General features: G+C 39.1%; 3 protein-coding genes across 6 annotated transcripts in view; all 3 read left to right on the top strand.

The window, feature by feature from the left end:
- The first annotated feature begins 539 nt into the window (after positions 1–539).
- kcnn1b (potassium intermediate/small conductance calcium-activated channel, subfamily N, member 1b) lies at positions 540–11,605 on the top strand. 3 transcript variants are annotated; one of them, XM_040032981.1, is made up of 10 exons: positions 540–847; positions 3,087–4,181; positions 4,364–4,777; positions 4,961–5,056; positions 5,476–5,894; positions 6,041–6,203; positions 6,415–6,525; positions 7,810–7,937; positions 8,088–8,157; positions 8,432–11,605. In XM_040032981.1, the coding sequence occupies exons 2-10, from the start codon at positions 3,102–3,104 to the stop codon at positions 8,714–8,716; spliced, it is 2,766 nt and encodes a 921-aa protein (XP_039888915.1). In that variant the 5' UTR covers positions 540–847; positions 3,087–3,101; the 3' UTR covers positions 8,717–11,605. The 3 variants fall into 3 exon arrangements, with proteins under 3 accessions (XP_039888915.1, XP_039888907.1, XP_039888899.1); XM_040032973.1 differs by having other exon boundaries at positions 540–4,181; positions 6,062–6,203; XM_040032965.1 differs by having other exon boundaries at positions 540–4,181.
- An 843-nt stretch (positions 11,606–12,448) lies between these two features.
- uhrf1 (ubiquitin-like with PHD and ring finger domains 1) lies at positions 12,449–24,670 on the top strand. 2 transcript variants are annotated; one of them, XM_040033003.1, is made up of 18 exons: positions 12,449–12,588; positions 15,006–15,168; positions 15,357–15,623; positions 16,856–17,007; positions 17,733–17,948; positions 18,459–18,574; positions 18,711–18,897; positions 19,035–19,158; positions 19,269–19,376; positions 19,513–19,617; positions 19,840–19,946; positions 20,046–20,208; positions 20,318–20,455; positions 20,783–20,882; positions 21,082–21,230; positions 21,639–21,737; positions 23,034–23,226; positions 23,799–24,497. In XM_040033003.1, exons 2-17 carry the CDS (start codon positions 15,016–15,018, stop codon positions 23,178–23,180), a joined length of 2,331 nt encoding a protein of 776 aa, XP_039888937.1. In that variant the 5' UTR covers positions 12,449–12,588; positions 15,006–15,015; the 3' UTR covers positions 23,181–23,226; positions 23,799–24,497. The 2 variants fall into 2 exon arrangements, with proteins under 2 accessions (XP_039888937.1, XP_039888927.1); XM_040032993.1 differs by having other exon boundaries at positions 23,034–24,670.
- Positions 24,671–25,061: 391 nt separating this feature from the next.
- kdm4b (lysine (K)-specific demethylase 4B) overlaps positions 25,062–26,889 on the top strand; it is a 42,021-nt gene continuing 40,193 nt past the window's right edge. Inside the window, exon 1 of the mRNA XM_040032952.1 lies at positions 25,062–25,260. The gene's annotated coding sequence lies outside the window, so the exon portion shown is untranslated. The remainder of the gene's footprint in view (positions 25,261–26,889) is intronic.

Genomic DNA, 26,889 nt, shown 5'->3' with positions numbered 1-26,889 from the left:
TACAAACATGATAGGCTACATACAAATACAACATCAATGTCTATAAGCAACACCGGAGAGGAACAAGGTCAGAAAGCAACACCACTCCTGCCAAGTAAATTTGGACGTTACACATCTCCACATGTATATAAATATACTTTTATTATAAAATTGCTCACGCAGTTTCATTTCTTAGATCTTTTCATGCCCCATTGATGAGACGTCGCCCTCGCTAGCTCAATTGATTCAGAACCAGATTTAAAAATGGGCACTTTTGTTCTGCAGGCTCTTCTGGTGGACGAGATAAGAGAACGTGCGAAGGCCTTTGAACCAAAGAGCTTCAATGACAACTTCAACTGACCTTTTATATTCCGCTCTGCATTGAAAGCTACAATTTCCTTTTTGTTTTCCCCTGTCAACCCAGCAGCCCACTCCCATTTAATGTCTTTGAGCTATATGTGTGATGTTCCGCCTTAACACGCCAGTCTGATGTTCCAGATTTTTTTCTCTAACCTGTTGCTGCACCCTCCCACTCTGTGTCTTTGCTTGGCAACCCTTTACCAGGCCAGCTGCTGCTGCCCTTTCCTTTCTTCGTGTTGAATTCTAATCATTACTTTCAAAGGAAAGCGTCTCTAAAGCTCCTTTATCGAGTGTTTGTACCGGGAGGAGGGAAGCCGTGTCCAACACCCACTCTGACTGCTCCTTTTCTTCTTAACACTTGTGTTCTGCAAATCAGGAGCACTTTCCGTCTGTAACCTGCTTCTTCAAGTCTGGAAAAAAAGTAACGTATGGAAGAAGACGGTAAGGAGCACTTGTGCACTAAGTGCTCTCCTGGAAATGACTGGCTGAAGTCATAAAGGAGGTAAAGGTAAGCTGTTGTAGATGCCTTTTGTTTATAAGTGACTATTTATTATATATTCAGAGGTTTATTTAAGGGTCTACCATTTGATTGAGTCTGTTGATGGATAGTTGGCTGGATGGATATGCACATTTTTGTATTGTGAATTTAGATTTTATTCAATTAATCAACAAAATCATATCCTTAAAATTTTGAAATGGTCTAACTTCTTCTACAACTAAAATTCAACCCTGTAAAAGGAGGAAAAAAAGAGAAAACCAAACCTTTAAAGATACTAATGTAACTCCGAATCTATATCTGTAGTTATATAGCTATAGTGTAATGTAGTGTGTGAGTCTGTTATCTGAGGCTTTCTGATTTTGATGCGCGGTAAATAAACATGAGCGGGGGTTCACATCTGCTTGTGACAGAATCTTAGAAAAAACACAAACCTGTGACTGAACATGTTTTTTTTTTAATCTAGTGTCAGATTGCCTTGAATAATTATTTTAAAAAGCAATAAGTTTAAAAAAATCTATTAGACTGAATTTGAAGATTTATTTTTGATGAACTTTTTTTCCTTTCATGCTGAACAAATGGCCTCATTAAAGCTAAGGATTCCTAAATGAAAGAAGAGTTGTGAAACATCTTATTTCTAGAGTCAGTCGGTATCGATTTCTTTGTTTGTGGAAAGTTCATCTACTTAAGTAGCCTATGGTACTTCAGGATTGATTATTTACACCTTACTCTAGTATTACTATGCTGTAATTTTTCACAACCACTCAGTTGTATACAATGTGAAACTTGCCACATTAATTTGACAGCTTTAGTTATTTCTCCGTGGTTGTATACTTTGTAGTGCAGAACCACCTTCAGCTGAAATAATTTGAAGTAATCATTTATGAGTCTCTCACATCGCTGTGGAGGAATTGTAAACCCATAATTCTTTACATTGTTGAGTCACTTCATTGAGGTTTGCCTTCATTTGTTTTCACTGTGTTCTCTTAAGATCCCTTGACAGCATTTCAGTTGGGTTGAGGTCTGGATATTGACCGGTGCATTGCAAAATCTTGATTCTTTTATTTTTTGTAGATTTGCTGCTGTGCTTGTGATCACCGTCCTCTGAACGCTGCTGTTTCTGTGAGACAGAATTTGTCCCGTTTGTCACCCCTCCACCAGCATGTTTGACAGTTGGTGTGAGGTGTTTGTGTTGGTATGCTGTATTTGTTTGTCTCCAATTGTGGTGCCGTACATTATGGCTAAACATGTCTACTTCGGTCTCGTCTGTCCAAAAGACTTTTCTCCAGAAGTCTGAAACTTTCAAAAAAGCTACGCTTGTTCAGTTTTTTCTAATTGTGCACTCTAACGCAGGGAAACTGTCAAACTCATTTTACACTGAGGCCCACATACAGCCCCACTTTGATCTTAAGTGGGCCGGATGAGAGAAACTTTCACTTTCTGTTGGTGTAAAGACGTTTAACTACACATCTTATCCCTGACATGTTTAATATAAGATAAAGAAGTGCATTTTCAACAGTACATCTCAGTTTTCCTACATGATAAAATTGTAAAATTACAAAAATATTTTTAGTACATCCCTACCCAGACTGTCCTGTATTTATAAAACGTACATTTTTGATTTTCCAAAGCCATCCAGTGGACCAGATTGAAGTCATTGCAAGGCTGATTCTAGCCCCCAAGCACGATGTTTGACACCTCTGCTGTAACATTTAACATGCTAACTGAGGCCTGCGCATTGCGCAGTCTGACCTTTGGCACAAGACTGTAGATTATAATGTTCTGTCAACACACACCTGAATACTCCAGACCAACAACCTGCCAAAACATCTGCTTTTATAGAGGTGCTCACACTTACTGATGAGTTAATTAACTGGATTTGATTAAAAGCATCTTTCTGTGACTTACTTTCCAATTGCTATGCAAGCAGTAAGGGGGTAATTAATTAACATGACTGTATAAGTAAGTCTGACCACTTGCAACATTCAAATCATGTTCACATTGATATATCCCTCTTCATCTGTCCATCCACCCATACATCCATCATATCTGTCTTCCTGCATTATCAATAATGTTTGAATGTATGAACTCCTTCTGCAGTTGAGTCTTTTCACCACTTCTTGAACTTTGTGGGGGAAAATAAATAAATAAACCAAAGTGATCAGTGTAAATGTTTTCAGTTATATTTCAGGATCTTTGTTTCATTTCTTGGTGACATTTCAAAAATGATCAGTGTATGGTGTCATTTCAGCCCTGCATTGATGCCATGAGGCTGATTCTGGTTAAACCCACCAATGCAACGCGGCGCCTTGACTCAACAGGTGAAGTCTTCCATGAAGGTGACCATGAGCATTGTACCTCAGGATGCCCATCCCCTCCCATAAAGACCCCTGAGGGGAAGCATGATCCATACAGAGGAACCTCGGTTGAGACACCTTTGACCCCACAGGAGAAAAGTCAGTGCTGTGTCTCATCTTCACCCCATGAAACATGCAATGGACTCGGCCCTCCAAGAGGTTCAGCCCAGATGTCGCCACTCAAAACTCGAAACCTAACCATATCGCAGCTAAGCGATGAGGACTGGCTGCTCCTTTGTGGCCATGTTGGCAACGCAGGAGATGAGTCGCCCTCAGCAGAAAGAGCAGGCACCAGTGTGGGACATCCAAACCACAATGACAGATGTGGATGTCCCGGTCCTGATGCCTCTAGTTTTCAGCCACAGTCAAAACAGGACATGGTCCAAGACTGCCTTCCCAGGGTAACAGCTAAGAGAAGCCTTTTATGTTCACCACATGTTCAGCCTTTCTCTCCCAGCAGCCACATTTCAACTACTTGCCAGGTTTTACCACAGCAAACAAACCAAAGTGAGCTTTTGAATCCTGCAACAAACCGTCTCAAAGATCATTTCATGCCTCAGTGCACTAACCAAGAAGGTCGAAAAGAACAGCCCTGCAATCATTATAAACTGAAAGACAGCAGCCAAGCAACAAATTTGTTCAACATTCCTCTAGACTCAGTCGAGTGTAAACAAAAACTCCAAAAGCAGCCCCATCCTGCTGCTGGTGCAGATGTCAACTGGAGAGACCTTTTCGGTAAAGAGCCGCTGTTAGTTCAGCAACAGCGAAAGCAAGAGTTCCACTGCCTGATCGCAAGCGATCAAACATCTGGAGATCCGTCCACCATCTTCAAGTGCCACCACCACCCTCACGACCCCCTGACAAGCCAAATAAAAAGATCGTCTACACCAGTCGGCAACAAAAGTGTCACATCTTTCTCCATCAGTCAGTATAGTTCCCTAGAGATTCAAGATTTAATGGATGAGAAAACAAGACAGCGACAAAGTCAGGTGCATGTTTTGATTCGGCTGCTTTAAACGTTTAGTTTTCATACTTAAATTGGAACCATCAAAAGTAGGTTTAGGTAACCTGTGTGTTTCCATACCATGCCAATTCTAACTGAACCATACACTGTAACATGCTTTCAGATATATTACATGCTTGTTGTTGACAGTCTTATTTTATTTTGCAGACAGTCTCTCAGGGGTCTAAAGTCTCCCTTCCTAAACGCACTCCTCCGCCTCCCGAAGCCTTACAAAGCAGTGGCATACTTAACGGGGATGCAGTCCGACCCCTGAGCAGCCACGGCACTTTGAGATCTAGTTTTTCAGATCTTCCTTCAGGCCAGCAGCCAATCCAGCTTCTTCACAGTGCCATCCTGGAGGACGCCTTTTCCAAAGTCATCCGAGAAGACTCCAGTAAGACCAACGGCGAGGAAGGTAGCACACCACCGAAGAAGACCAAGGACATCAGCTACAGGCTGGGTCAGAGGAGAGCTCTGTTTGGGAAGCGCAAACAACTGAGCGACTACGCCTTGGTCTGTGGGATGTTTGGCATTATTGTCATGGTCATCGAGACGGAGCTGTCAAGGGGATTTTACACCAAGGTACACTCAGAGCAGAAACACTAGTGTCTCCAAATAAATGTGTTTCAACAAACAAATGAAAGCGGCGTCAACATAGTGCCATTAAAAGTTTTAACTTTGAGGGCCCCCTAAACAGTTTTACTCACAGATAGTCTTCTTTTTATTAGTTTAATAGTTTTGTGTCATTGTCTCTACCATTTACAGGAATCCATGTATTCATATGTTCTAAAAGGCCTGATCAGCATTTCTACTGCTATTCTGCTGGGACTCATTGTGATGTACCATGCAAGGGAAATCGAGGTATGAAGAAACAAACCATGACTTTGCCAACATGAGCTGCGTTATCATTTGGATCAGATAATTCACGTGAAGTAAGGAAACTAGTCTTAAAACCCCCTGAATTGGAGCATTGGTTTAGCTCAAGGGGTTGAGCAGACAACCCACATACCTGAAATCTGCCCTGAGGCCATTTACTACGTGTCTTTATCCAAGCTCTTCTCTCCACTATCCTATAACGATAAAAGTTAAAATACCCCCAAAAATATATTTAAAATTGTCTCTTTGAGAAACACCAGAAGATAAAACATTCATTTTCATCTCGTCAGAATTATCCAAATTAAGAAAACAAAACAAAAAACTGTAATCCCAACAAAACGAGTTCATCACTCATTATTCTTTCATATTCACGGTCTAGAAATGTTGCTACTTTTCTTCAACAGCTCTTCATGGTGGACAACGGGGCTGACGATTGGAGGATAGCAATGACTTTTGAGCGACTTGTCTTCATCGTGTTGGAGCTCCTCATCTGTGCCATTCATCCAATCCCAGGGAAATACGTGTTCACCTGGATGACTCGACTGGCCTTCAGCTATGCAGCATCGGTGGCGTACGCCGACGTAGACATCATCCTCTCTGTGCCGATGTTCCTTCGCCTCTACCTGATTGGCCGGGTCATGCTGCTGCACAGCAAGCTGTTCACAGACGCTTCCTCTCGCAGCATCGGTGCGCTCAATAAGATCAACTTTGACACTCGTTTTGTCATGAAGACCCTAATGACCATCTGTCCTGGCACAGTGCTGCTAGTCTTCAGTGTGTCCTGTTGGATCATTGCTGCGTGGACAGTGCGTGTTTGTGAAAGGTATCTTAAAGGTTTTTATAAAAAAAAAAATGTGTTACTTAAAAATCATCAAGAAGATTTTCAGCGTTAAACAAATGCTGGATAAAAATGAAAGAAACTTAAATCAAGGGTAGTCTCTCCAGCTTTAACATAAACTGCTTTTACAGACAGGTGTCATGTTTAAATAGGTATCACGATGCACAGGAAGTAACCAGCACTTTCCTTGGAGCAATGTGGCTCATCTCCATTACCTTCCTGTCCATCGGCTATGGGGACATGGTCCCTCACACCTACTGTGGAAAAGGGGTTTGTCTGTTAACTGGAATTATGGTGAGTTTTATACCAACACAGTGCACATGTAGAGAAGAGGCAGATATGCAAATCACTCACAGTGATTTTTTTTTTCTGAATAACCCCAATTAAATCTCTGTTTAAAAATCCTTTAAAATCCTGGCCTACGTGAATGATTGGTGTGGTTTTTAGACTAGCTAACTACTAACTAATAACACAGTCATGCTAACACTGCTCTTCTTCTCATCAGGGAGCAGGTTGTACAGCCTTAGTCGTGGCCGTTGTCGCAAGAAAATCAGAACTCACCAGAGCTGAGAAACATGTCCACAACTTTATGATGGATACCCAAATCTACAAAAAGGTGTGTTCTTACACATGCAGTGATTGGACTTTATTTTTTAATATTAAGACTACATGATCAGTCTTAAAAGTAACAGCACTTTCTCTTTTTTAACCATACTGCGCAAAAGTCTTGAGCCACCCTCAATTTCCTCCAATTTGATTTTTTTTAAAGTTGCTCCAACGAGGTGATTCCCAACAATCCCAACAAGGCGATTACTGAAAATTTGTCATGTCTTAGCATGGTATGAAGTGTGAACTTAAGTTTTTGGGATAACAAAAGAACAAGTGGTAGGCCTAAAAAACAAAACTAACAGATGAAATGTATCTCAAAGCAATGTCTTTAAGAAATAGGGCAAAAATCTAGGAAAGAGCTCAGGTGATATTCATCTAGCCTATCATCTAATCATCTACTTTTAAGTGAAGCCTCATCAGAAATGATCTCAGTAGAAAGGGGGTTAATTGCAGCTACCCGTAGAAGTCTTTCTTGAGGAAGAGAAATGAGGAGAAAAGACTGAAGTGTAACAAATTTAACAAGAACTGGACTAAAAATCAGTGGAAACAGATTTTATGGAGTGATTAACCCAAATTTGAAATTTTTGATTTAAAGTGTCATCGATATATTCAGCAGAGGTCAGTAGAGAGGTACAACAGTGAGTGTCCACAGCCATCTGTTAAGCATGGTTGAGGCTCTGTCATGGCTTGTGGCTGCAATTCAGCCAGCAGTCTTGTTAAAACTGATTGAATTATGAAAGGCAGAAAAGTACCATCCGATTTTGATACTATCTGGAAAGCATGTGATTCATTTTTCAGCATGACAATGATCCCAAACACAATACAAATGCACTAAAAAAAATGAACAATAGAAGTGGAACAATATCATACTTTGGCCTCCTCAGAGCCTGGACCTCAACATTATTGAAACAGTGTGGGATCATCTTGATAACAAAAAGCAGCCAACATCTAAAGGAGAGGTTTAAAAGTCTGTCAAGAGGCCTGGAGAAATATTTCTAAAAGATTCTCAAAGAAGATGTGAGAAAGTTTGCCTAAAGCCAGTTTAATCTCTGTTGTAGAATTAGCATTGTCATACTAAATGTTGACTTTTCAGGTCATTAGAAATGTACAAACTCTGTTTATTCTTTAAACACTGCATTTCCGTGCAGGTTTTCACAGAAAAACATAAAGAAATGAGGGATTGCTCAAGACTTTCCTATAGTACTCAGGCTCATTTTAGTTTCTGTTTGACTTAAGCTTCATTTATGTCTCTACATTTCTGTTTTGCCTTTCCATTGACATACTTCCACAGATTAAGAACACAGCAGCAAATGTGTTGAGAGAGACATGGCTCATTTACAAAAACACAAAGCTGGTCAAGAAGATTGACCATGCCAGAGTACGCCACCATCAGCGTAAATTCTTGCAAGCCATCCACCAGTAGGTATCGTTATGCCACCATCAGGGGTTTCAGTAAATGCTGTTACAGTTTAATTTGTGGCTCTGGATTGTGTGAATTAGGATTTACTGCACGTTGCATTTATATTATTGTAGCACAAATGTGAATATGGTTTTGGTTTACAACTTTAGACTGCGACGAGTGAAAATGGAGCAAAGGAAATTAACTGACCAGGCCAATACAGTTGCTGATCTTGCAAAGGTTTGTGCAGTATTTTTGTTATTTTCTAATAAAAATGTTTTTATTTCCCACAGTTTTACTAATATATAATAGGAAATTTTACCCTCTGACTGATGCTGAGAGTAATTTGACACAAGGAATTGTAATTTTTATCCAGTATGAACCACATTTTGCCTCTTTTTCATTATCTTTTCTGCATTTTATGACTTTTATAATAATCTAAACAGTGAGAAACCCTGACTTGCTTATCTCCTGATACTTGAAAGTGACCTCAGCATGTTGGTGATGATTTCAGACTCAGAACATGATGTACGATCTGGTATCAGAGCTGCAGCATCGAAGTGGTGAGCTGGACAGTAGGATTGTGGCTCTGGAAGAGAAACTGGACTCCATCCTTCAATGTGTGCAGTCGCTGCCCGTTGTGCTTTCTCAAGCAATAGCAAAGTTACAAAAGGATTTCCTGGATGACTTGGCTTGCCGTGTACACTTCCTATCATCCTCCCTGAGCTCTGAGTGCTGCTCAGTGCCGGCCAAGCAGCTTTGTCCTGGATCCACTGCACCGGAGACACCATACAACTGAATGGCTGTTCCTCAGTGCTTTTCCTTTTAGTGTGCAACCGTTTACAATACTGGGATGGACTTTCTCAACATGAACTCTGCTACGTGTTTATGGAGTCATACACATTCACTCCTGGGAGTTGCAGCTGCACCACCAGTGTAAGGGGAAGACCCTTTGTAAGGGGACTTTAGAGGAAAAGGAAAAACATTATTCCTTCATTTCCTCTCCCAAGAGTGGGGACTGTGCAGAAGACAGAGAGATGTTCATGAACGATTAAGAAGTGAAAAAAAGTTTTTAAAAAAAATGCTCATTTTGTTTATTAAAATTAAATTCTAAGACACTCAAATAATCTGAAAGAAAAAAAGCCCTGCATTTCATGGGACACCGTGGTAGTCTCTCTGTGCTTCTCATACGTGATATAGTAAACAGCTTCTGAAGATTTTTAAGTGATTATTTTCAAAAAGTGGCTCAGCATGGGTTTATTTAATGAACTAAACATTTGTAAAATGGAAATCATTACAATGAAAACCGATCAAATACCATGAATAATATTTACTCTAAAACTAATCTAATGACCTGGTTCACAAAGTTTTCTAGAAGCATGTTTGTCACACTTAAATATTTCAGATCATCAAATTTAAACACAAATAGAGACAAAATGAAGTTCCTAAATCAAGGTTTTTATTATTCAGGGGAATAAGTGTGGTGTATCATAACTTTGAAAAGCTGAGTTCAATTTCTCCTGCCAAACCCAGGCCTGATTATTGCCACACCTGTTCTCAATCAGAAAATCACTTAAATAGGATCGCCATTAGTGGGAGTGGGTGGCCAACCAAATTTACCCCAAGAGCGCATCTGTTGGATTGAGTGATGGCTCGTCCAAGAGTTGACAAAAGACCACAGAACAACATCCAGAGAACATCAGGCCTCGCTTACCTCAGTTATGGTCAGAGTTCATGACTCCACCATAAGAAAGAGACTGGGAAAAAATGGCCTGCATGGCAAAGTTCCAAGAAGATACCTCTGCAGAGCAAAAGGAACTTTTGCCAGAAAATATCTCGATGATCCCCAAGACTTTTGGGAAAATACTCTGTGGACTGATGAGGCAAAAGTTAAAGATTTTGGAAGGTCTGTGTCCCATTACATCTGTCTAAAAGCAACACCGCATTTATGAAAAGGAATATCATAGCAACAGTAAAATATGGTTTTAGGCCTTTTTGCTGCCTCAGGGTCTGGAAGATTTGCTGTGATAAATGAAACCAAGAATTCTGCCATCTACTAAATCATCCTGAAGCAGAATGTCCAGCCATCTTTTTGTGACCTCAAGCCTAAGCGCACTTGGGTTCTGAAGCAGGACAATTATCCAAAACGCACCAGCAAGTCCACCTCTATATGGCTTTGGAGTGGCCTAGGCAAAGTCCTGACTTGAATCTGATTGAGATGCTGTGGCACGACCTTAAAAAGGCAGTTCCTGCTCCAGTATGGTTGAATTACAACAATTTCGCAAAGATTAGTGGGCCAAAATCCCTCTATAGCACTGTAAAAGTCTCATTGCCAATTACTGCAAACACTTGATGCAGTTGTTGCTACTAAGGGTGGCCCAACCAGTTACTAGGTTTAGGGGACAATAACTTTTTCACACAGGCCCATGTAGATTTGGTTTCGCTCCCTAATAATAAACACCTTCTTTTAGAAACTGCATTTTGTGTTTACTCATGTTATCTTTGTCTAATATTTAAATGTTTCAAGATCTGAAACATGACAAAAAATATTAAATCAGGAAGGGGGGAAACACTTTTGACACCACTGTAGGTATATAGACTAAATTTGATTTAAAAAGGGTAGAAAAGTTTGTTGACATTATTTTAAAATATTATTTAAAAAAAAAAAGATTTTTCCTCCCTGTAATCATACTGATCCATTCCATAGATTCTCAAACTGTGTCAATAGTGGTTGCTATAGCAGTGCAACATCCCACTGAAACCAGCAACTGGTGGCAGCGCAATGTTGCTGAAGAGGGAATGGGTGCAAATGCAGAACAGAAATGAGCTATAAGAGAAAGTTTAAAACACCTGTGACTACAGTACAATTCAAGAACTAGGGTAGTAAGTAGGGTAACATTCTGACCTCTTAAATGCAAGATTTTATCTGCTTCTTTTAGAGCAGTTGGCTTTTAACTGACTGTCGTTATCACAAAGTGCAAGTAAAACTTTCACCAAAAATTCAGCTTTGTATGCTGGTGTATATCTAACACTTTTCACATTTCTGGCTCTTGTGGCAACGCATCTTAGATTTTTAAAACATCTGTCAAAATAAAGAATCTTCAAAGTAGTCAATTTTCTTGTTTTTATCACATTCAAAGGAGGAACTGGTTCCAGTTGTGTTAACTTCTGCTTTCTGGTTTTTTTCCATGTATAGTTTCAGTTGCTTTGCTCGTGTTGTTTACTTGTTCTGCTGGTTGTATTGTGTTTTCCTTATGGCTTGCTTCACTTACCACCCTTTGTTTTTTAAAAAAAATCCCCCCTCCCCCCCTTTCCTCTAGCATAGTGGGCCCTTCTCTGTGTGAAGTTTGAGTGTGGCTGCGTAGGTTCTCACCAAGTACTCTGGTTTCCTCCCACAGTCCAAAAACGCGTGGGTTGGGCTTTATGATTCTAAATTGTCTGTATATATAAATGTAAGACTCTGTGTCAGACTGGCAGCCTGTCCAGGATGTACCCAGCCTCTACCTTGTGATAGCCTCATCCCCCTACAACCCTGAACTCGTTAAGTAGAAGAAACTTGATGGACAGAAATAATTATGCCCGCTACTGACTGGAATTTATTTATATTTCACATGTATTGTAGTTTATTTTGCAACCTGCACATAGTGCTTATTTTTTTAATAGAAATATCTAATATGTGGTAATAAAGATATTTGTCAGCACTGCATTTTTTTCATCTCATTTATTTAAAGTGATTAAAAGAGATTTGGGTTAGGCAATAAATCGTGCCTTAACGGGAACTAGGAAAAATAAATAATCTTGAAACATTAAAATAAATACTTTTAATTGACTATTAAAGATTGACGTCATGGCCATATACACAGATCAGTTGGTCAGAAGGTGACCTCAAACGCATTACTCCATACTGAACAAACATAAACCGCGCTTTAGGACGGAGTTTATTGCACAGTGGAGGCTATTTACGTGTCAAGTTCAAAGGCAAACAAACAGCATGCCTCAAGTGTGCGCAAAAGCACATATTCCTCCCACATACACTTGTCATTTTCCATGCTTTCAGGCTCTTGAACTGAGTTGGTCTCATTAACTTTCGGCTCCCGCCAAAATGAGGGGGAGGTATCTTAATTGCACATCATTAATTAAGCTGAATCATAAGAGTCTAACGGGTGGTCTGCTTATTAAAGTCCACCAAAAGGTTCAATGCATTTAGTTGATTAGTTTGAAGACTGGAAACTCTTTCTAAACACAAATACGAAGCCGTGATAGTTCAGACACAATCAAAAAGCTCTATCAGTGAAGTTGTTTACCAGAAGCACCATCTGTCTCTCCGGGATACCGGTTTTACATGGCGCCGAATAATCTCGCGATAAATACTCGGAGGGCAGTTGTACTCACGAGATTGTCGTTTCGCGCGCTGATGATAAGCTCCAGTCACATTCCAGATTGACAGCCCTGTTACCCAATGGACACGATGTGGTTAGAGGAAAGTAGCCAATGGTGAACCTGAAGTGCGAGAGCAGGCGGGATATCAAAGTCTTGAAGAATAACTCATTGATCAATCTCCACCAAGGCATAGAATTGGTCGTGCCATCCCTTCTAAGGAGTTAATTGGGGAAAACGTGCACGTTTTCCCTCAAAAGTAAATTTCTTGTTTTTGCTTGGACGGACAAACAGGTAAAGTGAATTTCAGCGTCTTTTAATTACTTTTTAAAAATTGTTCTCATTGATATAGTCACCCAGTTGCTAGCAAACTGAGGTTAGCTAACTTGGCAAAGTCCTACCTCCTTTCTTTTTGGCTTATTGCACCAAGTTACTCAACCAGTCAAGTGTAAACGTCAAAATTAGTCAAATCTGATAATCTTCGGGACAGTATTAGAGCTATTGACTGTACTCTGGCTTCCTTTTGCTAATATAGTATTTAAAAGCTCTGCAAAATAAATTGTAACGTGGTTTGCTTTAAGCACTGATATGGGTGGGCGATGAACTTGTGAACTTTTAACTTGTTATCCTTCGGAACGTCCACATAATCTGCCAAAAATGTGTAAACCGAGTTAGCTTTGCAACTTCACTGCTTCTCTTTAAGAAAAACAAATAAGCTAACGTCGGGCTGTTTATTTTCCTGTGTGGCTGGATTGGTGTGGCGTGACGTGAATCTCATTTTCGTCAGCATCGTTTAAACGTATTAATTTGCGCAGGCAAAATGGTACCCCTTGGATGGGAACAAGTAGTTTGTTTTCGAGGTTTTGACTTATGTTTTGTTGACTGCGGCTGGTTTATTTCGAGCCAGCAGAGCGAACAGGATCTCAGCTGAGAGCGCTGAAGTAAACGCGCAACCCCCGCTTAGCTGGCCCCTTGCTGTTTTGTAACAACAAAGGACGACATATGCGGGTAAAAAGCCACTGTAGTATTATAATAATCGGTTTAAAAGTACATGCGAGTTGGTATTTAGGTATGTTTCATTGTCAGGGAGCGAAGGCACATTGTTGGCTAGCGCTCCCTCGCGTCCGGATGTGCTTTTAAAAGAACTGGGAGTGGCCTACAGCTCAGTTTCCCGCACTGTATTTAAATCAGCCCGTTCCCTCCCTTTTCTCATATTCTGTTGAAGTGACAGTGCTGACAGCAGTACAATGCACTGAGTAGGGAGGGGAAATGGTCATATTTCTGCTGCTGGAGACCGTTTCGTCTTAACTTGTTGTGATCACTAAACAAAAACAGCCAATCCTAGGGATGGATTTTGCAGATGTAGTGTTTTGACAATCTTCCACACAGAGCTTTTTAAGATGCAAATTCTGAATCACTGCAACTTTCTCAGTTAGATGAGAATTTGATTATCATATAAACTCGTGAAAAAAATATTCAGCAATGCGAAAGCAAACAACGTAACATACAGTAAGAAAATCAATTAATATTTAGAAATAATTATGAAACAAATTTTTATATGACTTGTGTAATCTAAAGCACAAGTGATACTGCATATATATATATATATATATATATATATATATATATATATAGTGTATATGTGTGCGTGCGCATATTTATTTATTTTAGGGGGCAATGGTCCTGATAAGGAAATACTGAATGGTAATTTCCATATATGCACAGAACATGATAAGATAAAACTTTATTAATCCCTCGGGTGGGTTCCTCTGGGAAATTCGGTTTCCAAAAGCACAGCACCGACAGAGGTTACAGAGTTACAGAATATTATATATATATATATACACACACACACACACACACACACACACACACACACACACACACACACACACACATAAATACAGAGATAGTTATATTTAAAAGGGGAAATGGTGGGGTTATTGTTTAACTTTACAGCAATGTATTTAGAAAATGAATAAGGTCCTTACTATGTAGAAAATGCCAAATTTAACAGCACCATCTGCTCCACTGTTTGTATTCTGCTACATGTGCTGCAGACAGAGTTGTGATCAATGTAAATAGTCTCTGGGCGCTCTCTGCTGGATAAACGAAGTAGTTGCGTTGATTCCAAAAATGAGCCCAATCATATTTTTGGTTCCTTATCTTATAACATATTTCTTGATATAATATATCTGTTATATGCTGATATCAGTCTGGCTGTTGTCTGAATAAAGCTCAAGTTGATGATAATTGTCTGTCTTCAGATATGTTATACAAATGCACATATCAACAATTTGGTTTAGAGCAAACACGTTCTTTATTAATGAATGCAGCTAGCAGAGAAAATGACTGTCATAATTTTTTTTTTTTCTCCAGTGAATGGTGAAACCGAAAGTTTGGTTCACACCTTCAGATCTTTCTAGATAAAGCTCAAATATGTACCATGTAGTACTATTCACTATGAAATGCATTTAAATACAAATGATTAGCAGATATGTTTTGGTTTTTCATTTAAACTTCAACTTATCACTGCAGAAAAAACAAGCATGGCACTCCTCTCACATTTCACATTTCTATTTGTACTATGACAGAGTGTGTACTACTGCTGGATTAAAAGATGAAATGAAATCTTTCAGGAAAGACTTGTTATTAGTGTGCTATTGAAAATAACTAGCTATAATGGGAGTGGTGTTTGATTGTTGACACAGGGCAGCTGCAATGTGGATTCAAGTCCGCACAATGGATGGGAAGGAAACCCATCGGGTGGATTCCCTGTCCAAACTCACCAAGGTGGACGAGCTGCGTCTCAAAATCATGGAGATCTTCAAGGTGGAGCCAGAGAGACAGAGACTCTTCTACCGGGGCAAGCAGGTGAGCCAGCATGGTTGGTGTTAATAAATGACTTTATTACATTTTAGTACAGTAGCTGAAATGATCTCAGTGATGGTTGTAGCTCAGTTGTCAGCGCTGCTTTAGCATTTAGTCACAGACAAAATGTAAAATGCTATAAATGATATCTACAATTTTTTTTTTTTTTTTTTTTCTCCTGTTTATATCAGATGGAAGATGGCCATACTATATTTGATTACAACGTAGGCCTAAATGATATAGTGCAGCTGCTTGTTAGGCAGCAGTTGCCCCCTGTTGATGGTGTCAAGAGCAAGGACAAAGAGGCAGAGCTCTCAGACTCTGATTCTGGCTGCGGCTCAACCCAGAGCGAGTGTGACAAGAGTTCGACTCATGGTGAGACAGAAGGTCAGACGGCGGGAACCTCTGCACAGACAAACACCCCAGAACTCATCGACCCTGGATTTGGACTTTACAAGGTATGCACTAAAGACTGTGGTCACATTGAATGTGATGTGTATTACTTCCTGTTTAAGCCAGCTGTGGTAGGGTGGCGATACAATGTAGAACTGCTACCACTGTGATGTTGATGTTTCTGGCTACAATCTTAAAAAAAAAAAAAAAAAAAGTGATAGGGATTAAGAAAAAACAAACTCAAAACACAATGCAAAGAGAAATTGGATAAGATAAATTGGGAATATGTAGCCCGAAAAAGTCGTGTAAGCAATGACTACTCCAGATGTTTGTTTAAAATACATAAAGCTCAACAACAGATACTAAAAAGACAATACAGAACAAACATGGCTAGAAATGCCTACATTAAAAAAAAAAACACACAGACATGGAGTAAACAATTTAAAAAAAAAAAAAAAAAAAAAAAAAAAAAAAAGACATGCAGGAAACATACCAAGGTTGCCACTATATTTCTTCACAACTACTTGCCATTGGCTCAGATAGTCTCAGGAACTGCCATTACCCCAAAGCTTTTCATCGGGAGGTTGTGATGGGCTGTGCCCAATAAGCTCTGTATGTCGCGTTCATGCCGTTATGTGGTGAGCTGTGCACATGTAGAAAACATGTTTATTTGAACTCTTAGTTCTCTTTATTTTTTGCAAAGTAATTGATTTTTTTTTTTTTAACACTTTGTGTACAGTTGATGCTGTGTGCGTGTGTATGCATTATGTGCTGCATATAAAGTTACACTTTGTATAGCTGTTTTAACGAATGAATGTGGGGAAAATCTGGCAGGCGTTGATTGAAGTTGCCTTTTCTCACAGGCAGGACACAGTGGGTGACAGACATGCATGTTGCTACTTGAGATTCTCATCTGATTTAAAATTGACCTGAGAGAGCAGGCAGGAGGCAAGATGCATGCTCCCTGACTAGGACACTGAGGCTAAATTTAGTATTGGGGTCACACCATTTCAGACATTGTTTCCCTTCTTGTCTACAAAAGTAGGCAGTTTGGATGACATGTGCATGGAGTGGATGGAATGAGTTCTGTTGACCAAGCTTCAAAAAGGGCAGCGTGCAAAGGTTTCATTTTTACAAGACATCAAATGAGCCACTTTGTAGTGAACTTAAACCATTTTTGGGTGGGGAATAGTCAAAAGACATTTTATGAATTATGCTGAAAAAGTGACTGCAGTTTTAAAGTGTCAAAAGTTTGCTAACTCTTGGTGTGTGTGTGTGTGTGTGCGTGCGTGTGTAGATCAATGAGCTGGTGGATGCAAGAGACTTGAACATGGGAGCATGGTTTGAGGCCCAGATTGTAAACGTTACCAAGACTACAAAGATGCCCAAAGAAGAGGCTGCAGAGGCAGAGCCAGCTGAGGATATACTGTACCATGTCAAATATGAAGAGTAAGAATCATTTTTTGTACTAATGACTAATTTTTTTTTTTTTTTTTTTTTTTCTTTCCCCCCATCACATCACTGTATCAACGCAGTATTTGTCATGTAGCAGCACAGAGCAGAGTTTCTGTACTAATGGTCAACATTCAGCAGTTTGAGCTCTGATTTTGGTTTTAGTGGGTCAGGTGTTGTAATTCTACAAACCAACTTGTTGCAGCAGTGAAAATGTTAATTGAAAGATCTAAGAAGATGCAGCTAAATATCCTAACAAATACATTGACACGATGTAAGCTACTTTAAAAGCTCTTCTCAAACACACTGGAGATGAAAACTGATGGTCCTGTTTAAATTTGATACTGCGAGCAGTGCAATTGTTACATTGAAGAATGTTTTAAAAAAAAAAAATAAATATTTTTTTACGGACTCTGAACTTTAAGTTCTCATTTTGCTCAGTGAGACTGTACAATGAAACAGGTTTTCCCATTTGTTAAATAAGTACAATGTATATAAAGGGAAGGCATTGCTCTGTTGATATGTGCCCTCATTGAAAGGTGCTCTTGTTTATTAGATGGCAAGCACATTAGTGTTGGAGGGAACATTCACGTGAATGGTGTATTGGTTCAAACCTGCTGCATTGACTACTGGTCCTTACTATTCAGACGTGTTTTTTATGTTTTGGCCATGCCGCAGCACTGCTTGTCTTTGAATTGCAAAATCATTCATCGCTTTCACAGCTATGCAGAGAATGGTGTGATTCAGCTGCTGGCAAAGGACGTTCGGCCACGTGCTCGTACTGTGTACCAGTGGCACCAGCTGGAGCCAGGAATGGTTGTCATGCTTAACTACAACCCAGATGAGCCCAAGGAACGTGGCTACTGGTATGATGCTGAGATCCAGAGGAAGCGGGAGACGCGCACCCAGCGAGAGATCTATGCTAAGATTATCCTTGGGTAAGGCCATTGTTGCATACAAGTTGGAGTTGTTGTGCTTTGTAGCATCTGTTACGACTTGTCACATATAAGAACATTTCACTGGCTGTGGTAGATGATAAACATTTTCTTTAAGGTCTGTTGTAACAGTATCTCATAGTTTGGTTTTTGAATGCCGCAGCAGCAGGTGTGTAGAAGCTAATTTCCTGCTGTGGTATCAGTGGATGCCACTGAAACAATTTTTGACAGTTTAACCAACTGTGTGTATGGTCGTTTGGAGGATAAATGGCTTTCATTAACATTACGTCTGATTATTGTATCTGATATCAAAGGGGTTTAGTTTTGTGTTGATGACGACCTAAAATATAACTAACCTTTTTGTACATGCATCGGAAGCTTCCTGTTATCCTCATGTTTGTCATTTCTTTTACCTTCTGTTTAAGCTTGGACAACATGGAAAGCAGGAGGAAGTTAGATTATATTGTTTGACTATTCTAACAGGTTCCTTTATGTTTTTTGTTTAAAATGTAGCGATGCTGGTGACTCTCTTAATGACTGCCGCATCATGTTCGTCACTGAAATCTACAAAATTGAGGAGCCTGGCTCGTTGGGTGACGCCCCTGCTGGATCTGAGAGTCCACTAAAAAGTGGGTTTAAAAACTGCATTTAAAATTGCAAAGATGTGTAGCAGTAGTCATAATCTAGAAATCTGAACTTAACCTTTCACTAAGGAATGTTGCAGAATGAAATGAAATGCATAATCAAAATGAATGCAATCTTCAGGATCAAATGGACCTGAGTGCAAGCACTGTAAAGATGATCCCAAAAAGAACTGTCGCTGGTGTAACTGCCACATCTGCGGCATCAAGCAGGATCCTGACAAACAGCTGCTGTGCGATGAATGCGACATGGCCTATCACACCTACTGTTTGAATCCTCCACTCACCACAATCCCTGAGGATGAGGACTGGTAGGTAGATTCAGAAATCCAGCATTCATTTAAAATTGAACAGAGCCACAAAATCATCAAATGTTAGAATGGAAGACTTAAAAAAATTATCATCAGTGTGTCAGGCTCGGGTTTACCTTTTACTTTACATTTCGCAGGTATTGCCCAGGTTGTCGTAATGATGTCAGTGAGGTTGTGCTGGCTGGAGAGAAGCTGAAGGAGAGCAAGAAGAAAGCTAAGATGGCTTCTGCTAGCTCCTCTAGCCAAAGGGACTGGGGCAAGGTGAGTGCTAACACAATATGAATCTTAAACTTATCAGCTTTTTTTTTTTTTTCTCATTATGGGAATGACAATTACACATCATAAATGATTTGCCTTATCTCCTATTTTAGGGTATGGCCTGTGTCGGTCGAACCAAACAATGCACCATTGTTCCATCCAATCACTACGGCCCAATCCCTGGCATTCCTGTCGGTTCCCTATGGAAGTTCAGAGTCCAGGTCTGTTTTGTTTTTTGTTTGTTTGTTTTCTTTTCCTTCCTCACTTCATGGCTTATCATCGTTTGTGATGACTTATTCCTGTACCTTGGAATAATAATGGTATAATAATAATAACTGTTTAATTTCCCACCCTTAGGTCAGTGAATCTGGTGTTCATAGGCCTCATGTAGCTGGAATTCATGGCAGGAGCAATGATGGTGCCTATTCTCTGGTCCTGGCAGGAGGCTATGAGGATGATGTGGTATGTTTTTGTATGTTCTTTAAAGAAAATCAAAGTAGTGAGAACATGTTACTGGGGGGGGGAGCTTGCTGTTTGTTTTGATCAAAATGGTGTCAAATAATACTGCTTTTCAAGTGTTAGCAGTCATATTTGAAAACACTGTATTTATTTTATGCAATAGCCTGATGAGAAACTTTGTGAAGTTTAGTGTTTTTAATATCTTTGGTGCTTCTTAAACTATAGGATGATGGTAATGAGTTCACCTACACTGGCTCTGGTGGGCGAGATCTGTCTGGAAACAAGAGGACTGCGGAGCAATCATGCGATCAGACACTTACACACATGAACCGGTATGACAAGGCTATAAAAACTTACTGGTGTTAATTTTCAAGTTGTCTGCTTAGATCTTCCTTTGCATATGTAAATCATCTGTTTTTGGGCCTCATCAGGGCGCTGGCTCTCAACTGCAACGTCCCTGTCAATGACAAAAATGGAGCAGAAGCCAAAAACTGGAAGGCAGGCAAACCAGTTAGAGTAGTACGCAGCTGCAAGGGACGCAAGCACAGTAAATACTGCCCCGAGGAAGGGAACAGATACGATGGAATATATAAGGTATGAAGGAAAACTAGAATTTATTTTTTTGCCTTTGGTAAAAAATCTGCAGTGATTTCACAATATTGCACCTATTTTAGTTTTACTTGAGATCTTTGTCTTACTTTAGGTGGTGAAGTACTGGCCAGACAAAGGAAAATCAGGCTTCTTGGTCTGGCGGTATCTGCTGAAGCGTGACGATGACGAGCCAGCACCATGGACCAGAGAAGGCAAGGAACGTATCAAGAAGCTGGGTCTCACCATGCAGGTAGAGATCATTAGATTATATTGTCCATACAATTTTTTATTTTTTTATTTTTTTTATTTATTTGTTTCTTTTTTGTTTGTTTCTTTTCAGCAATGGTGGATATTTTTTTTTAGTCCTGGTGCTGGATAAAATAAACATTGTGTTCTTCTGTATTTTGTTGAGAAAATGAGCTTCTGCATTACTAAAAATATTAAGTATAATGTAATACACTTAATGTAGCCTTGTAAATAAATACATTACATCTTAGATGTTTTCAATTCATTAATTACCTGCTGACTGTTACATATTGTTGTAGTGTAAACTAATTAACTACTTTTATTGTTCCAGTATCCTGCAGGCTATCAGAAAGAGAAAGAGAACAAAAATGAAGTGGAAGAGGAGGCGACACCCAGCAAGGCTAAAAGGAAGAGAAAATCTCAGGGCAGCGGTATGTTATTTGTCTATGTGGAAGTTGGTAATATCATAACTGTGCTTTCTGTTTTTGGAAAATATAAAAAAACATGATATTGCTCAAAGGGATCGGCATGATATTGCTCATGTATTTGACATTGTTTTTATGTAGCAGCTTAACTAAAATTGCATCCTAGAAGCTGCTTATTAATGGAAAATGTCTTTGTTTGTCTTAGAATCCTCAAAGACCCCACCAGCCAAAACTCCTAAGAAAGTCAAGGTAGAGATGTACAAGCTGTCCCAGGAGCAAAAGGCACTCATCAAAAATGACAAGCTAAACAAGAAGCTGTGGGATGAAGCCATGGAGTCACTGTCACTTGGACCGGTAAGAATATCTGTACATTTGTTCAAATTACCACAATGTTTTAATAGTGTGTTGTTGTTGTTGTTGTTGTTGTTGTTGTTGTTTTTGTAAACATTTACTGAAGTTACTATTTGGGAAAGTGCTTGTATGAATGGGTGAATGTGCTTTGATGCTCAAAGTAGAAAAGTGCTTTATAAAAACCATTCACTTTACCAATATTATTGGTTTGTGTGACAGTTGGCTGCTGGGTGGAACCTCTTAGTGCAACATTTTAAAACCACACTGAGCTTTTGCAAGTGTAATCACTTGCAAATTTCAAACCTATGTGCATAGTAAATGCAACTTGAAATAAGAAGCCTGTGTTCCTCCGTAAAACAAAAACCACTGAAACTGTCTATAAAACTGATCTAATTTTTTTTTTTTCTGCAGAAATTCTTGAACAAAGTTGAAGAAGTTTTCCTCTGCATTTGCTGCCAAGAAGTGGTCTATCAGCCCGTCACCACAGAGTGCCAACACAATGTCTGCAGGGTAAGAAACTACTAATGTCCCAAATCTAGAGTTGTTGCTCTAATAAATTTACCACTTGGTAATATTTATTCTGTAGTATGTTGTAGAGATCATGTTTAAATTTTGTGTGATAGTAGATACCACTAACAGCTAAAACTGGTTTAATTTTGCTAGAAATTGGGTCAAGGTCATTTTTAAATGTGAAATTCGGTAAACACTTTATTCATCTCAATTTTCTATCACAGTAATACAACATCTTCAAGCTTCACAACAATATACTAGGCCATTAGGAGACATGAGTAACTAGGTTGGTTAATCATTTGACCTTAACCTTCATTGTTAGCGTCCAAGGTCAAAGTTGACCTTGGAAAAAATTCCAAGAAATCATTTAGAGTAATATATCAACTGCTTTACTACACACTTTATTTTTGCAATTTGATGCCCAACGATATCCGTGACTCCATAACAGGCTGACATCATCACCTTGTAATGGGGGGAAAAAAAACAGACTGACTGAAGTATGTTAGCCCTTGCCTTTCAGGGGTGCTCTTGTTACTTTAGCTTTAAACCTTTACATATTAACTTTTGTAGTCCTCATAGTTGTCAAGTAGTAAGCTACTTAACAGAATAATGTTGTGTCAAATAAAGCAGAATGCAAAGCATTTATTAGTAATGGAGTTCACAAAGTTTTGTTGCACCTAGTTGTGATATTTTATGGATTCATTCACTAATGGTACCTCCTGTAGCACCATTGCAGGTTGAATTTCTTCAGCTGCTACAGGAGGTACATCCTCTGCTGCTTTCCTGATAAGGGAGCTGATTAGGTCGTGTGTTTAGGTCCTGAGAGATAATTGTTCCCAGAATAGGAAAGTGTCCACTGGCAGCAATGCATGATGATGGGGTCTAATGGGCTGGATTCTTCCTGAAGTCCCGTTATTGCCACAGTTACTTTGAGCTCCTGGTTGTTTTCTCTGTACCAGGTCACTAGATTGTCAGACTCCTCTTTATCAGAGCCTGATTAGGGTGGTGTCGTCTTTGAACATTAGAAATTTGGCAGACTGGCTGGAGGTGTAGCTGTTTGCCGTATGGAGCGAGGTATTATAATGGGGTTTGCTGAGAATGTTGAAAGGCTCTATATGGATGTTTTAAATGAGTGATGTTGTGAAAACTTATTGTATTGCAGTGATAGCATTGATTGCTTTGGTGCTTAGAGTATCTTTTTGATCTACTAACACCTCTGATAAATGCATCACAAATTGTTATTTAACAAAACCTGCTATTGTTTAACAAAAACTTGTTCTACTTTTTTTCCTTCAGGAATGCCTTCAGCGGTCCTTCAAAGCAGAGGTGTACACCTGCCCGGCCTGCAGGCACGACCTGGGCAAGAACTACTCCATGTCGGTCAACAAATCCCTGCAAGACATTCTAAATCAGTTTTTCCCAGGGTACAGCAACGGGCGGTGATCATTGGTGCTACTTATTCAGCCCTCGAGGAAATGAGACGTAAACTGTAAGGGCCGTTTTCAGTAGAGGCAATAAAGAATCAGTTTCTTTTAATATATTCTATGATTATAAAACTGCAATATTTGTGGACTTCAATGATATCATTTTCACCTTGGATCTGCAATGATGTGGTGTTAAAAGATAAATTTAAAAATCCCTTTAACTGGCTGTACCGTTACTCCATTAATACCTTCAACCTCGACTTTTTTTTTTCTTTTTTTTTTAAATTCCAAGTGCTTCAGTCTATTTCATTAACTAATGCTAATGTTATCCATGATGTAAATTGTATCATTTTAAACTAAATATCTGTGTTTAGCTCTTTTAAAAGAGGATGTTAAGTGGTTAAGCCATTCTGCCCAACTTGTTTGAAGTTTTTTTTTTTTTTTTTTTTTTTTTTTTTTTGTAATTATTCGAGGATTTTATTATCATCCAGTCTGTTCTGCTTTGCTGTGAGGTCGGCCCTCATTTTGGTGCAATTTGTCTTAATTCTGATCATGCAGTTGAGATTTAAAAAAGTTTGTGTTTGTTTTTCCTGGCTTGATTACATGATTAAAATCTCACTGTTTCTCTTGGATATAGATGATATCCAACATTCAAGAGCAAACTGACCCAGATCAGTTTTGTGTTCCTGCACTTGAAGAGTCTGAGGCCAAGTAGCCTAGTCATCAGATGTTGGATTTTCTAGCTATACTAGTTCCCTGAATGTTTTGATACAGGAATGTTTCTAGCTGTATATTAAGTTTGTAAAAGTTGTTATGAATTTGATAAAACATTCAGATGCCAAACGTGATAGATTACTAAAGAAATTTTATCCTCTGGCATAGATTTGGATATCCCTTGTTTTGAAAAGATTCACTTTATTAAAGTCCAAAGAAAAAGCAGTGCTTAACCAAGAGTTTAATGTAGAACTCCCATCTATCAAGCTCTCTAGATGTCCCTGACACGTAAATGTATTTGTCTAGAAAATTGTATTTTTCTTAAAGTTTAAAAGTGTACTTTTCATCTTTTTATAATCTTATTTCTGCCATCTATGTAGGGGGTGTTCAGTCAGCCTTTTGTGTCTCCAGTGGTCACCTGTGTTATCTGACCTCATTTAAGGAAAAAAAACAAACAAAAACAAAACAGAAAATGCTTGATTTACATGTTAAGGAAATTCCACATGCTGATCCTGAAATTCAACTAAACTGAATTTTACTGCCTTTTGTCTTTTTTATAAATGCAGTTCAGTGAGTTTCAGCAGCAGTGTGTTATTTATCCACGTGCCAGCATTTCGGGTTTTGATGGAGATACAAATATTTGCATAGACTGGGAAATGTATATTTTCTGAAATTGTATAATTTTTTTTTTTTTTTAGTCTGTAGTTTTGATATGTAGTTTTAGAATTGCACATATTTTGTGCAGAATTTTTGTCAATGCATTTTCAGTGTTATTCAATAAAGTAAAAAATTTGACACGTGTTTTTGGGGGAAAATGTTTGGGGGGGGGAGGCACATATTACCCTTTTCAGTTTTTAGTTAAAGTAGGAATTTAAATGGAAAAACAATGTTCAAAATTGATATGTGACTTTACATTTAATTATAATGTCATGGTGGGAAGCTGTCCTAACATTTACAATTTAGATATGAAACTTGAAAAGTCATACAAGTGTAGTCAGGACGGCTGAACGTGTTTACCCCTGCTCTGAGGGTATTTTATTTTTCTCTTGGCCAACGGAGCATAGCAACCTTGAGCAAACCCGGCAGTGTGTACGTGCGTGACGTACACATTGGTTGCGTGAGAGCCACGGAAACCATGGAATAGCAAACGTCTGATTTAATTGGTTATTCTGTGTGTCGGTAACCGAGTAAACCAATCATACGTTTCCTAGTAACCGTCCGTCACGTGTTTGAACCATTCAGAAGGCAGTTGGTGAAAGTAGGCGCGTCCTCAACGACAAGCCCAGCAAGCTAATGCTAGAAGAAAATCGATCCAGGGAATCTGTTCTAAACGAAACTAAAACGACTGAACGAAACAGGGACAGGGCTATAGTTTGCCGCAGGAGGTAATATTTCCTTACTTATATTTATTTTAGTAAATTGCAGAGACCATACTCTCGTCTATTCACGGAGTGTGTTCCGTCGTTGTTTTGTTTTTTTTCCTTTCTAAATGCAGATATGGAAGTAGCTAAGCAGAAGCTAGCCAGCGTTGGCTAGGAATACATTTACGTCAGGACACGATGATATGTAGCTCCTTAAAATGAAATGGTTGATATGTGCCTATGTGCTGCTGTTGCATTAAGCGATTATACAGGCAGTGCAATTTACTGACCTTAAAGAGCTTCGGCTGGCTTTCTTTTGTTCACTATGTGGGTTAAAATGCTAATAGTTATTGGCAGTTGTGCAGGGCTATGGTCGCCTTTAGCAGTAGCTGCCAATAATAAGTTGACACTATGCAACCGAGCAGCGTCGTTTTACACTTACAAAGCCGAGAAAGACCCACCTGGGTAACTGATATATTTTATGAGTTTTACTCTCTCGAGGGGGCTGCTTGCTGCACAGTTGAATTAAGTTTTAGGCCTAAATGGAGTTAAAGGCCCCTGTTTGTTGTGATGAGCCAGCTGGGGGTCATGTGGCCTCCATTCACTTTAGTAGGTCAGTCTCAGTTAGAAAGAGGGTCCCGGCGTCTAAAGCAGTTAGTCATTGGAAAGATGTAATAAATCCCTTCCCAATCAGTCAGAATTAATTTTAAAGGTAAAACTAGTTTCAAATTGTTGCTCTGGGCTTTGAAGAAATGAATGCTTTGAAATGTGTTATGAAATGTCTCGGTCACTGAGTAGTTGTATTTACGAGGATTATATGTCAGTTTCAGCAAAGCAAACTTAGCTCTTATCCTTTTTTTCGTTAATTTCAAACTTGGCTGCGCTTAAGGTTACAACACATTTCTTCATATGCACTGTGGGCTTTTGTGCTTCATGCAAACGAAGCGCAATTTGCATTATCTCGTGTCAGAAAGTCGGAGTGGGAAGTACACTACTGCTGTTTTAACCTCGTGGGCGTAAGATCTGTTTGAAGTTGTGAATGAGGATAATGCAAGGCACATTTAGCAATGCAGCAGTGTGTATCTTTTAGTGCATGTGCAGCGCTGAAAATGGTTACTGTTCCTTGACCCACCAAACATAAAGCTAAAACGCTTCTATAACTGTGATTGAACAGTGAACATGCTGTCTGTAGCGCAGATGGGGACAGTCACTGCAAAGTTGTGAAGTGAACTGCACACGTGTTGTTCACAGTGCTACAGTTGATCTTCCAGCAGATATTAACTTCCTATCAACAGGGTGTTTGTTGATAGCCTTATTAGGTAGTTGTTTGGAGAAAAAGAAAAATGTTTGATTTATGCACCTTTTAAGGAACATGGATGCATTGATCACTGATATTGTCTTATGTTAATATGTACAACATGATTAGATTAATGAATACGGAGTCACATAAGTGATGGATCAATTAGGATCAGGTTATTGTTATTGCAAAAACTAAATGCAAATGCAAAAACTCAAATTCTTTATTTGTATTTCTTTATTTTGATCCTAAAACGTCACACTTGCACAATTACTGGCTGGATACAATTTTCTGCCATGAGGCAGTGATGGTATTGCATTATGAAGGCTCAACCAACCAATGAAAATATTACTTAA

The sequence above is a fragment of the Simochromis diagramma genome, unplaced genomic scaffold, assembly GCF_900408965.1.
Source record: "Simochromis diagramma unplaced genomic scaffold, fSimDia1.1 OVJJ01000334.1, whole genome shotgun sequence".
Lineage (NCBI taxonomy): Eukaryota > Metazoa > Chordata > Actinopteri > Cichliformes > Cichlidae > Simochromis > Simochromis diagramma.
Note: the sequence above shows the minus strand (reverse complement) of the source record. Positions and strands in the feature narration are given on the sequence as shown.

What these genes read in the sequence shown, in the direction of transcription:
- kcnn1b (XM_040032965.1), top strand. Translation starts at nt 3,072, where the DNA reads ATGGTGTCATTTCAGCCCTGCATTGATGCCATGAGGCTGATTCTGGTT. An exon ending in ACCATGCAAGGGAAATCGAG is followed by an intron (nt 5,057 to 5,475) that starts GTATGAAGAAAC and finishes TTTCTTCAACAG; the next exon opens with CTCTTCATGGTGGACAACGG. An exon ending in TTCTTGCAAGCCATCCACCA is followed by an intron (nt 7,938 to 8,087) that starts GTAGGTATCGTT and finishes TTACAACTTTAG; the next exon opens with ACTGCGACGAGTGAAAATGG.
- uhrf1 (XM_040032993.1), top strand. Translation starts at nt 15,016, where the DNA reads ATGTGGATTCAAGTCCGCACAATGGATGGGAAGGAAACCCATCGGGTG. An exon ending in ACACTTACACACATGAACCG is followed by an intron (nt 19,947 to 20,045) that starts GTATGACAAGGC and finishes GGGCCTCATCAG; the next exon opens with GGCGCTGGCTCTCAACTGCA. An exon ending in AGTCACTGTCACTTGGACCG is followed by an intron (nt 21,231 to 21,638) that starts GTAAGAATATCT and finishes TTTTTTCTGCAG; the next exon opens with AAATTCTTGAACAAAGTTGA.